Source organism: Oncorhynchus nerka, linkage group LG10, assembly GCF_034236695.1.
Source record: "Oncorhynchus nerka isolate Pitt River linkage group LG10, Oner_Uvic_2.0, whole genome shotgun sequence".
NCBI classification, from domain to species: domain Eukaryota; kingdom Metazoa; phylum Chordata; class Actinopteri; order Salmoniformes; family Salmonidae; genus Oncorhynchus; species Oncorhynchus nerka.
Window position 1 is genome coordinate 34798345 of NC_088405.1, and position 13215 is coordinate 34811559.

Genomic DNA, 13215 nt, shown 5'->3' on the forward strand with positions numbered 1-13215 from the left:
GAGTAAAACCTCTCGCTTCTCCGCTTCCTCTTTGACATTAGGGGACATGATATGAAAGTTAAGCGGAAGTGAAGCGGTTTCATTCGGTCGTCACTAGTTATTACAGCCACAAAGTTATAAACCCCGCCCATTTCTAAAATGTTTTTTAATAAAATCTGGTTTTAAACCTAACCACACTACTAACCTTATGCCTAGCCATAATCTTAAAATAAGACCAAAATGATATATATATTTTGTTTGTTTCACGATATAGCCAATTTTGACTTTGTGGCTGTGGTAACTAGTAACAACTGTTCGTTTCACAGGGAAATTCCTACCCGTCACCTCAGTTTCTAAACCATACGTTGCTGTCACCGTGCGGTGTGCCCCGTAGTATCAAACGCTGCCTACGAACTTTTTCCAGGCTGGGAAACGATACATTAAAACGGAGAAGAAAGCTCCATCGACAGAAGAGCGGGGAAGAAGTGAAGGGGAAACGCTGTAGCACTGGAGGTAAACGAGTTATCGATCCCCTGCTATGTTGGTGTTATTAGGCCGCTCTAGTTCAGTTATTACCCCCAAATCACATGTACAAAAAAGTGTAGCTAATGTTAGTTACTGGTAGCTAGTAAAACCTTCTTGCTAACGTTAGAAACAGAGTCAGGCGTTAGCAAGCTAGCTAGGTAATGTAGCTTCTTTAATAATTTGAGGCAGTGTTGCCTTGTCAAAAAGGGCCCCTGCTGATGAGGCAGTCTGTAGTGTAAACTTGTTGGAGTTATTCAGCGACATTGGCAGCCACACCTTTTTCATAGTAAATAGGACGATAACGTTCGCTAGTGTTTAAAAAGTGGAGCTGACTAACGTTAACGTCCCAGCTGATACAATCAGATGATTGAAGAGGGCTTTGATAGTGAAAATGGATCAAATGTAATTACATTAACGTTACTAGCTAACAAACGCTATAGCAGCAGCCAGCGTTTACCGACCGTTGTTAGAATTTGCAACTGCTGTATAATAGTTTAGCTAACTGCTACTCAATCTCTTATGCAAATTACTGCCGTTATTTAGTTAACTATAGTAGCTAGCTACATATGTGTTGATATGTACCTTTTTTTTCTCGAAAAATGTATATTCAAATAGGTCATAATGAAAAGGAAACTAAAGTTTCTGGAAATGTATTGCAAACTAGCGAACGTTAGCTATACTTGCCATTCACCAATAGCTTTATTATATGTCAACAGCCAGGCCAAGTCTTCATTCATTGGCTGATTTGCCCATCCAGTAGTTTTTGTTACACCTCACTGATCCAGTATCTCACTTTAATTTCCATAGAGGTGCACAGCTAACAAGATACAGCCTGGCTACAAGTTGTCCAACAGTGTTATTATAATTTGATCTTATATGGTCAAAGTATCACCACCTCAAGTATTGATATTAGTCATTCATTCTTAATTTTTTTCCTTACAGCGATCATGTTAGGCGAACGCCGCAATGGAAACCTGCTTGTCCAGCTGGGCCCGAAGCTACAGGCCTACCCAGAGGAGTTGATCCGGCAGCGGCGGACTCATGATGGCCAGACAGAGTACCTGATCCGCTGGTGCCTGCTGGCCATAGACGATGGTAGTGGCTCAGGTGGAGGGAGCAATGAGACAGGAGGAGAAGGGGGAAGCAGTTCAGGGGTGGGCGGTTCAACCTCAGGTGAGAGCAAGACGGAGAACATCCTGATGTGGATGTCAATGGAGGACGTCTACGCCAACTGCCCCACGCTGCTGGGCAAGCGCAAGGCAGATGCCCAGCGGCCCCTCCAGGAGGCAGAGGAGAGGCACGGCGGAGATTTCCCTAATGATGTCACCTTTGATGAGGTGGAGCTCTCTGACATGAAGGACGATGTCAAGAACTTGGTCAGGAGGGCCCGCAAGCAGATGACCAAGAAGAGCGACTTTGCCATCAGCATCACACACACCATCCATGTGCTGAGTGCCTACGCCAGCATCGGCTCACTGGTGGGTGTCTTCAAGGAGACGGGTGCCCTGGACCTGCTCATGGAGCTGCTCTGTAACAAGGAGCAACAAACCCGCAGAAGTGCTGGGAAGATGCTCCGGGCTCTGGCCTCTCATGACGCAGGTATGGTGGGGCTTTGATCATTTCATTCTTATACTGTTCCAGTGTCAGCCATATTGGAAATGAGAGTAGAGAGACTGAGACGTGGTGGTAATACATTCTATACTTATCACCTTCCTTACTATATAGACCACTGATCTTAACTGACAAGACAGAAAAAGCAGGCTTTACTAGTAGGCTAGGCAGTGTTTCTGCCCTCTTGCTTTCACCTAGACGGTCCTTTACCACTATTAATATTTCTTTATCACTGATGAGCTGTGAAAAGTAAGGGGAAATGTTTTGTGTAGTCTACTTAATATGTGAGGACTTGGCCCCTGTCTGTTTTACATTTGCACACTGGTTGTGTAGTCTGTTTATTAGTTAGGCTATGATACCTGATGTTTTTGGTGTGTTGGTGTGAAACATGACCCATCTGCCTGGAGTTCCACTCCCCTTACTATCCAAAACACGTTTATAGTGCAGGACACAGTTTATTTTCGGTTACGCAGTTTGTTGAGTGTGGTTGTTTATTGGATGACTGAGCATGTGCTGCAATGTAAAACACAGACCCCTATTAGGTAAATCAGTCACTACGTATGTGTAATATTCGTCTGTAAGCATCATTGACCTGAATAATGGTATTTCTGCATGACTCGTAGCTTTATTTGCCAAAAAAGGGCTTAAATTCTTGATTTAGCCACTAGTTAATATCTCTTTAGCTTTAGTTTTCCTAGCATTTTCTATTGTCATTGACTGACAACACTTCCCATTTTAATTTTGAAATTGAGAGTCTGTGGGCAATGGTAAGCCTAATTAGCAGGTTGGCATTTATTGTCATGAATCTTGCCCTGAATGCAGCTCTGCAGGAAGGTCACTAGCTGGCACAGCCACTATGTCATAACATCTTATTTTAAAGCTAAATTTACCCTAACCACACTGCTAACCCGAATGCCTAACCTTAAATTCAGACCAAAAAGCTTGTTTTGGTTTTCCTGAATTTTTACAATATAGCCAAATTTGACTCTGCAGCTTGCCCATCTAGCGGAAATTGCTCAGTTCTGCCTCCAAGGGCAAGATTTATGACAACGCACATCATCCTGCACCTAACTATGGGAACCTGTGTAGTGAGTAGAAGTTGACCGATTAATCGGAATGACCGATTTAATTAGGGCCAATTTCAAGTTTTCATAACAATCGGAAATCTGTATTTTTGGATACCGATTTGGCTGATAAAAAAAAAAAAAATAATAATAATAATTTAAAAAAGCATGTATATATATATTTTTACACTTTTATTTAACTAGGCAAGTCAGTTAAGAAAACATTCTTATTGTCAATGACGGCCTAGGAACAGTGGGTTAACTGCCTTGTTCAGGGGCAGAATGACAGATTTGTACCATGTCAGCTCGGGGATTCAATCTTGCAACCTTACAGTTAACTAGTCCAACGCTCGAACCAACTGCCTCTCATTGCACTCCACGAGGAGCCTGCCTGTTACGCGAATGCAGTAAGAAGCCACGGTAAGTTATAAAAAAAACAATCAATCATAATCACTAGTTAACTACACATGGCTGATGATATTACTAGTTTATCTAGCGTGTCCTGCGTTGCATATAATCGATGCGGTGCTCATTCGCGAGAATTTGACTTAATTATGACATAACATTGAAGGTTGTACAATGTAACAGCAATATTTAGACTTGGGGATGCCACCCGTTAGATAAAATACGGAAAGGTTCCGTATTTTACTGAAAGAATAAACGTTTTGTTTCCTAAATGATAGTTTCCGCATTCGACCATATTAATGACAGAAGTCTCGTATTTCTGTGTTATTATGTTATAATTAAGTCTATGATTTGAAATTTGATAGAGCAGTCTAACTGAGCGGTGGTAGGCAGCAGCAGGCTCGTAAGTATTCATTCAAACAGCACTTTTGTGCGTTTTGCCAGCAGCTATTCGCTGTGCTTCAAGCATTGAGCTGTTTATGACTTCAAGCCTATCAACTCCCGAGATTAGGCTGGTGAAACCGATGTGAAATGGCTAGCTAGTTAGCGGGGTGCGTGCTAATAGCGTTTCAAATGTCACTCGTTCTGAGACTTAGAGTAGTTGTTCCCCTTGCAGAGGGCTGTGGATTTTGTGGAGCGATGGGTAACGATGCTTCGAGGGTAGCTGTTGTCGACGTGTTCCTGGTTCGAGCCCAGGTTGGGGCGAGGAGAGGGACGGAAGCTATACTGTTACACTGGCAATACTAAAGTGCCTATAAGAACATCCAATAGTCATACAAATGGTATAGAGAGAGAGTCCTATAAATACTATATTAACTACAACCTAAAACTTCTTACCTGAGAATATTGAAGACTCATGTTAAAAGGAACCACCAGCTTTCATATGTTCTCATGTTCTGAGCAAGGAACTGAAACGTTAGCTTTCTTACATAGCACATATTGCACTTTTACTTTCTTCTCCAACACTTTGTTTTTGCATTATTTAAACCAAATTGAACATGTTTCATTATTTAGTTGAGGCTAAATAGATTTTTGTTGATGTATTATATCAAGTTAAAATAAGTGTTCATTCAGTATTGTTGTAATTGTCATTGGAGAAGAAAGTAAAAGTGAAATATGTGCTATGTAAGAAAGCTAACGTTTCAGTTCCTTGCTCAGAACATGAGAACATATAAAAGCTGGTGGTTCCTTTTAACATGAGTCTTCAATATTCCCAGGTAAGAAGTTTTAGGTTGTAGTTATTATAGGAATTATAGGACTATTTCTCTCTATACCATTTGTATTTCATTAACCTTTGACTATTGGATGTTCTTATGTAGAGCAAGGGGAACAACTACTAGAAGGCTCAGAGCGAGTGACTTTTGAAACGCTATTAGTGCGCACTAACTAGCTAGCCATTTCACTTCGGTTACACCAGCCTCATCTCGGGAGTTGATAGGCTTGAAGTCATAAACAGCGCAATGCTTGACGCACAACGAAGAGCTGCTGGGAAAACGCACAAAAGTGCTGTTTGAATGAATGTTTACGCGCCTGCTTCTGCCTACCACCGCTCAGTCAGATACTTGTGTGCTTGTATGCTCAGTCAGATTATATGCAACGCAGGACACGCTAGATAATATCTAGTAATATCATCAACCATGTGTAGTTAACCAGTGATTATGATTGATTGTTTTTTATAAGATAAGTTTAATGCTAGCTAGAAACTTACCTTGGCTTACTGCATTCGCGTAACAGGCAGTCTCCTTGTGGAGTGCAACGAGAGAGAGGCAGGTCGTTATTGCTTTAGACTAGTTAACTGTAAGGTTTCAAGATTTATCGGTCGACCTCTAATCTCTACCGCTCCTGCTGTCTCTAGAGAGTTGAAAACAGCAGGCCTGGGACAGGTAGCACGTCCGGTGAACAGGTCAGGGTTCCATAGCAGCAGGCAGAACAGTTGAAACTGGAGCAGCAGCACGGCCAGGTGGACTGGGGACAACAAGGAGTCATCAGGCCAGGTAGCCCTGAGGCATGGTCCTAGGGCTCGGGTCCAGAGAGAGAGGGCTCGGGTCCCGAGAGAGAGAGAGTACTTAAATTCACACAGGACACCGGATAAGAGGAGAAATACTCCACATATAGCAGACTGACCCTAGCCCCCCGACACATAAACTACTGCAGCATAAATACTGGAGGCTGAGACAGGAGGGGTAGGTAGACACTGTGGCCCCATCCGACGATACCCCCGGACCGGGCCAAACAGGCAGGATATAACCCCACCCAATTTGCCAAAGCACAGCCCCCACACCAGTAGAGGGATATCTTCAACCACCAACTTACCATCATGAGACAAGGTCAAGTATAGCTCACAAAGATCTCCGCCACGGCACAACCCAAGGAGGGGCGCCACCCCAGACAGGAAGATCACGTCAGTGACTCAACCCACTCAAGTGACACACCCCTCCTAGGGACGGCATGGAAGAGCGCCAGTGACTCAGCCCCTGTATTAGGGTTAGCGGCAGAGAATCCCAGTGGAGAGGGGAACCGGCCAGGCAGAGACAGCAAGGGTGGTTCGTTGCTCCAGTGCATTTCTGTTCACCTTCACACTCCTGGGCCAGACTACACTCAATCATAGGACCTACTGAAGAAATGAGTCTTCAAAATAGACATAAAGGTTCAAACCGAGTCTGCGTCTCTCACATGGGTAGGCAGGCCATTCCATAAAAATGGAGCTCTATAGGAGAAAGCCCTGCCTCTAGCTGCTTAGAAATTCTAGGGACAGTTAGGAGGCCTGCGTCTTGTGACCGTAGCGTACGTGTATGTATGTACGGCAGGACCAAATCGGAAAGATGGGTAGGAGCAAGCCCATGTAATGCTTTGTAGGTTAGCTGTAAAACTTTGAAATCATCCTTTGCCTTAACAGGAAGCCAGTGTAGCGAGGTTAGCACTGGAGTAATATGATCAAATGTTTTGGTTCTAGTCAAGATTCTAGAAAAACATTAAGATTTAAGGAGGAGTCTGTGATTTGCTTTCTAATGATCATGATCTTTTTCTCAAAGAAGTTCATGAGTTTATCACTGCTGAAGTGAAAGCCATCTTCTCTTGAGGAATGCTGCTTTTTAGTTCGTTTTGCGACAGTATCAAAAATACATTTTGGCTTGTTCTTATTTTCCTCAATTAAGTTGGAGAAATATGATGATCGAGCAGCAGTGTGGGCTCTTCGATACTGCATGGTACTGTCTTTCCAAGCTAGTCAGAAGACTTCCGTTTATGTGGCCTCCCGGGTGACGCAGTGGTTAAGGGCGCTGTACTGCAGCGCCAGCTGTGCCATCAGAGTCCCTGGGTTCGCGCCCAGGCTCTGTCGTAACCGGCCGCGACCGGGAGGTCCGTGGGGCGACGCACAATTGGCCTAGAGTCGCCCGGGTTAGGGAGGGCTTGGTCGGTAGGGGTGTCCTTGTTTCATCGCGCACCAGCGACTCCTGTGGCGAGCTGGGCGCAGTGTGCGCTAGCCAAGGTGGCCGGGTGCACGGTGTTTCCTCCGGCGCATTGGTGCGGCTGGCTTCCGGTTTGGATGCACGCTGTGTTAAGAAGCAGTGCGGCTTGGTTGGGTTCGGGACAAAACTAGGTCCAGAGTATGACTGTGGCAGTGAGTAGGTCCGGAGACATGTTGGACAAAACCCACTGAGTCGATGATGGCTCCGAAAGCCTTTTGGACTGGGTCTGTGGACTTTTCCCATGTGAATATTAAAGTGACCAAAAATTGGAATATTATCTGCCACGACTACAAGTTCCGATAGGAATTCAGGGAACTCAGTGAGGAACGCTGTATATGGCCCAGGAGGCCTGTAAACAGTAGCTATTAAAAGTGATTGAGTAGGTTGCATAGATTTCATGACTAGAAGCTCAAAATACGAAAATGTTTTTCTTTTTTTGTCAATTAAAATTTGCTATCATAAATGTTAGCAACACCTCTGCCTTTGCGGGATACGCGAGGGATATGGTCACTAGTGTAGCCAGGAGGTGAGGCCTCATTTAACACAGTAAATTCATCAGGCTTAAGCCATGTTTCAGTCAGGCCAATCACATCAAGATTATGATCAGTGATTAGTTCATTGACTATAACTGCCTTGGAGGTGAGGGATCTAACATTAAGTAGCCCTATTTTGAGATGTGAGGTATCATGATCTCTTTCAATAATGACAGGAAGTCTTTATTCCAGTGAGAATTCTAAGGCGAACACCGACATGTTTAGTTTTGCCCATCCTAGGTCGAGGCACAGACACTGTCTCAATGGGGATAGCTGAACTGACTGCACTGACTGCTAGTGGCAGATGCAACTAAGCTGGCAGGCTGGCTAACAAAAAAATAGAAAGAATTGAAGCAAAAAATATATTTATTTTTGCAAAAAAAGCAACATTAATTTAAACATACATCATCCTATTTCCTATGTGGTCAACACAATCCTTTGCTATGCTGTCAAACCATGTCCAGATAAAGTGTCTGGAGTGAAGAAGTTCAATTAAAAAAAGTAGAGCAAGGGAAAAACTAAAAATTATAAACGGTAATTAAAAAGTAAAAACCGTCAGGTAGCAAAGTAAGGTTAGCAAAAAACGCACAGCAGCACATAAACAAGTCTGCAAGTTGTGACCGGAATGGGCTTTATTACATACATAAATACTCCTCAGTTTCATCAGTTGTCTGGGTGGTTGTTCTCAGTCGATCCCGCAGGTGAAGAAGCCGGATGTGGAGGTCGTGTGCTGGCGTGGTTACACGTTGGAGGCGGCTTATGGTAATTTTAATGTTAATTTATCTGGCAACAGCTCTGGTGGACATTCCTGACGTCAGCATGCCAATTGCACACTACCTCAACTTGAGACATCTGTGGCATTATGTTGTGACAAAACTGCACATTTTAGTGTCCTTTTATTGTCCCTAGCACAAGGTGCACCTGTGTAATGATCATGCTGTTTCATCAGCTTCTTGATATTCCACACCTGTCAGGTGGATGGATTATATTGGCAAAGAGAAATAATCTTTTTAAAACCTCTTAAAGATCGGGTCTTTTTTTTTCAACGTTTTGTTAAAAATCGCGCAAAATTTCAACGTCCTGCTACTCATGCCAGGAATATAGTACATGCATATGATTAGTATGTGTGGATAGAAAACACTCTGAAGTTTCTAAAACTAGTTAAATCATGTCTGTGACTATAACACAACGTGTGTAGCAGGCAAAACCCCAAGGAAAACTGTTCACAAAAAAAAAAAAAAAATATCCATCCGCCAGTTGTCTGTATTGTCTATGGCAAGGGAAAATAGATAGCGACCAGTTTACAATGCCTACAGCTTCCACACGATGTCGCCAGTCTTGGCAATTGGGTTGAAGTTAATCCTTGGTGAAATGAAGAATAGGCACTTTCTGTCATCGGGTACACAGGAGGAAGTTTTGAAAGAGAGAATATCGACCAAGATTTCAAGACCTGCTGCTATTGAATACAGATCGCCCCGTGATCAATTTGATCGATTATTAACGTTTACTAATACCTAAAGTTGGTTTACAAAAGTAGTTTGAAGTGTTTTGTCAAAGTTTATAGGCAACTTTTTTAATTAAAAAAAATGACGTTGCGATTTGGAAAGGTGCTTTTTCCAGGATCAGATGGGCTTCATAAATGGACATTTTGGGTATACATGGACGGATTTAATCGAAAAAAAGACCCAATTGTGATGTTTATGGGACATATAGGAGTGCCAACAAAGAAGCTCGTCAAAGGTAATGAATGTTTTATATTTTATTTCTGCGTTTTGTGTAGCGCCGGCTACGTTAATTCTTTTGTTTACGTCCCCTTCAGGTATTTCGGGGGGTTGCATGCTATCAGATAATAGCTTCTCGTGCTTTCGCCGAAAAGCATTTAAAAAAATCTGACATGTTGGCTAGATTCACAACGAGTGTAGCTTTAATTGAGTGCCCTGCATGTGTGTTTTAATGAAAGTTTGAGTTTTAGCGAGTATTATTAGCATTTGGCGTTGCGCATTTGCATTTCCTGTTGGCTAAATGAGACGCTAGCGTCTCACCTTGCTCTATTAACTGTACTGCCACCTTTTAAGCTTTCTTAGCAACTTTCTGCTGGAGAGGAAATGTAGAAATATATTACCTTTTTAAATTTCTTCCCCAATTTCATGGTATCCAATTGGTAGTTAGTCTTGTCTCATCGCTGCAACTCCCATACGGACTCGAGAGGTGAAGGTCGAGAGCCGTACGTCCTCCGAAACCCAACCAAGCCGCCCTGCTTCTTGACACAATGCCCACTTAACCCGGAAGCCAGGCCCACCAATGTGTCAGAGGAAACACTGTACACCTGCGACCGTGTCAGCGTGCACTGCGCCTGGCATGCCACAGGTGTCGCTAGTGCGCGATGGGACAAGGACATCCCTGCTGACCAAACCCTCCCCTAACCTGGACGATGCTGGGCCAATTGTATGCCGTCCCTTAGGTCTCCCGGTCGCGGCCGGCTGCGACAGAGCCTGGACTCGAACCGAGAATCTCTAGTGGCACAGCTAGCACTGCGATGCAGTGCCTTAGACCACTGCGCACTCAGGAGGCCTGAAATGTATATTTTCTAACATGCTTTATGAAAACAGTAGAACATTCATTGAATTTGGCTGTTTTATTTTTTATTGTAGGCTACTTTTTCTTTATTAAGCCACTCACAATGTTTTTATTCTAACAAAAACCATTTGAACCCCTTTTTTCTCTGCAATTTTCGATCTTGACTCATCGCTGCAACTCCCCAACGAGCTCGGGAGAGGCGAAGGTGGAGCCAGGCGTCCTCCAAAACATGACCTGCCTAACCGCGCTCCTTAACACCCGCTAGCTTAACCCGGAAGCCAGCCGCACCAATGTGTTGGAGGAAACACCGTCCAACTGGCGCCGTAGGCAGGCTGCAGGCACCGGCCCGCCACAAGGAGTCACTAGAGTGCAATGAGCTAAATAAAGCCCCATCTGCCAAACCCTCTCCTAACATGGACGATGCTGGGCCAATTGTGCGCAATCCTTTGGGGCCATGGCCGGTTGTGGAAAACCTGGGAATGAACCCAGGTCTGTAGTAACGACTATAGCACCGCGATGCAGTGTCACTAGGGATGCCAAAATATAAAAAAATATGAAGATCTGAATGTGTGTGCTCTGCTGTCTTGTATAGAATTGTCTCTTGGTTTCTGTACATTTTTAATTCCCTCTCCTTAGGCTATGAGGCTCACAATCTTGTGGAATTTTATTCGATGTAACTCCTATCAGGAAGGGCTGAGACCTTTGACATGACGCTAAGGGCAGCTCTGCATTCCCGTCAGTGTCTGTCACTGACTGATGTTTGTTTTCATTGCTGAGCCCTGTTGAGGAAATGCGTGAGTACACAGGAGATTTCTTGAACCCTGTCTGTGTTTACACTTTTGACATATTCTGAGGTGAATGGGAGCTGATATGGTTGTAAAGGCCTTTGCTTTGTCACAAAGGTTGCGTTTTCACTAATTGGTCTTTTGACCAATAAGGTCAGCTCTGAAAAATATTTGATGTGAAAAGATCTGATGTGATTGGGTAAAAGACCAATTAGTGGAAAACATAATTGGGCTGCCTGTAATCCTAGTCACACACTTCTGCACTTAAATATATTTGTTCACATGGATTTCTTGGTTTTTTAAGTACTATTACCACGCCAGGATTTTAGGTTGTCTTGTAAGTGGAAATTGAGTGAAACTGAAATGTATTGTTAATCAGGTGATTAAGATGATTAAGCTCTGGTATATCTCAACTCTCCTGGGACAGTGGTAACCACCTCATTAGATACTAGATGACAATTTTGCTTAATGTTTAAATATCCATTTTTTTAAATAAAAAAAATTCATAAAATTCCACTTCAATTCATAATGCAGAATAATGGTTCTATTACGTATGTATGACCGCTAAAGCCGGGTGAATAAGTTTTATCTACTGCAGTCATATACCCTTGAAAGTGCCTCGGGTACGGCAAGTTTTTTTTATGTCTAGGGGAAACTACAGCTTTTTAAATGCCAACACGAAACCTTCTCTGGAGATGGTTTTGAAGCGCCACTGAATGGGCATTTTACTTGTTTGTAAAATAAGGCTGCTTCTGAAGCGGGGCCGACGTCCATCACTAGGTGACCAGAACTGTCAATCAAATAATCTTGAGCTACCTACGCGTAGCCTGCCTGCAGACCAGACCTAAAAAAGTACTTTGTGAGATAATATTTAGTTGAAAGAAAACACATCTTCTGTTAGGAATTGGCTCCTACGATTCCGTATTTTTGGAATGGAGGAGACTGATTTAGTTCTGTACTTCTGAGAACACAAACACTCACATCTTTCATAGCAAGTTAGCAAAGGACTGAGGGAGAGGGGAGGTGCACAGTAGAAGCAGGCCGGCCACCAGGCAGACAGTTAGAACCGTGCACTAGGGCTGTCTATCGGCAATCAAACGCTGTATCTCGCAATGGAATGCTGTATTTTGCTATTAATTGGCTTGCAATGTCTCGCAACTGTCCCAAACCGGCTCGAAGTCTGTAACAAAAAGGGAGACAACGTGGAGATTAGGAATAACAAAAATATATTTATTAACTGAGGTAACGTAAATACAATTAGCAATGGTATGTGTAATCAGTAGTGTACGTGAGTGGTTGCGTGCATAAATGTGTTGAAAGGTGCCAAAGCAAACAAACAAAACGGCCACACAAATGCCATAACCAAAATCTAAGTGTGTCTGCATGGAGAGAGTCTCCTCAATGAATGGGGAAGAGGTGTAATTATCCCGGGACACACCCGGGCCCAGGTGTCCCTCCCAGCTCCTCCCGCCGAACATCCTAATAAGGGAAACGAGCAAAGAGAAAGAATACGGCAGACCGAGTGGGAGGGCCGTCACACAACTTCAGTAAAGCAGGGTCAATCATCATTGAATAGGCTAGGATATTCTACATGCAACATTCTACATCTCGTAACATTAGCGTGGAAAAAGTGCAGGGGGGGGGTGATGTTTTCTTAACGTTAAGGATCACAATTTTATTTAAATATTCGCACCCCTAATACTAGGTGTCATGACAGACCAACCAGTGAAAGCTCAGAGGGGGAGAGAGCACGAGGGAGAGTGTGTCCACATAAAATAACAATGGTGCTTCTGTCTTCCCCCAGGGAGCCGTGCCTATGTGCTCCTGTCACTCAGCCAGCAGGACGGTATTGAGCAGCACATGGACTTTGACAATCGCTACACCCTCCTGGAGCTGTTTGCAGAGACCACCTCCTCTGAGGAGCATGGCATCTCTTTTGAGGGAATCCACCTCCCTCAGGTAGCTACCAAATCACATTCTATGTCTATGTACAGTACTTTTACTCACCAATGTGTTCCTACATGTACCTCTAGATCAGGGCACGCCAACCCTGTTCCTGGAGAGCTACTGCCCTGTAGGTTTTCACTCCAACCATGTTCCTGGAGAGCTACTGCCCTGTAGGTTTTCACTCCAACCATGTTCCTGGAGAGCTACTGCCCTGTAGGTTTTCGCTCCAACCTGAATATAACGCACTTGATTTGAATAATTAGCTGGTTGATAAGCTGAATCAGCTTATTTGCAACTGGAGTTGGAGCGAAAACCAACTGGA

General features: G+C 43.7%; 1 protein-coding gene across 6 annotated transcripts in view; it reads left to right on the forward strand.

Moving 5' to 3' along the window:
• The first annotated feature begins 274 nt into the window (after positions 1–274).
• The window catches only part of LOC115135214 (cullin-9-like), a 73757-nt gene continuing 60816 nt past the window's right edge, over positions 275–13215 (forward strand). For 4 of the 6 annotated variants that reach the window (XM_029669665.2, XM_029669666.2, XM_029669667.2 and 1 more), the window contains exons 1-3: positions 279–492; positions 1447–2103; positions 12751–12905. In XM_029669665.2, coding sequence (XP_029525525.2) covers positions 1452–2103; positions 12751–12905 — 807 coding nt within the window. In that variant the 5' untranslated portion in view covers positions 279–492; positions 1447–1451. Of the gene's footprint in view, positions 493–1446; positions 2104–12750; positions 12906–13215 lie in introns of all 6 variants that reach the window. The other 2 variants (XM_029669669.2, XM_065023251.1) reach the window with 2 other exon arrangements.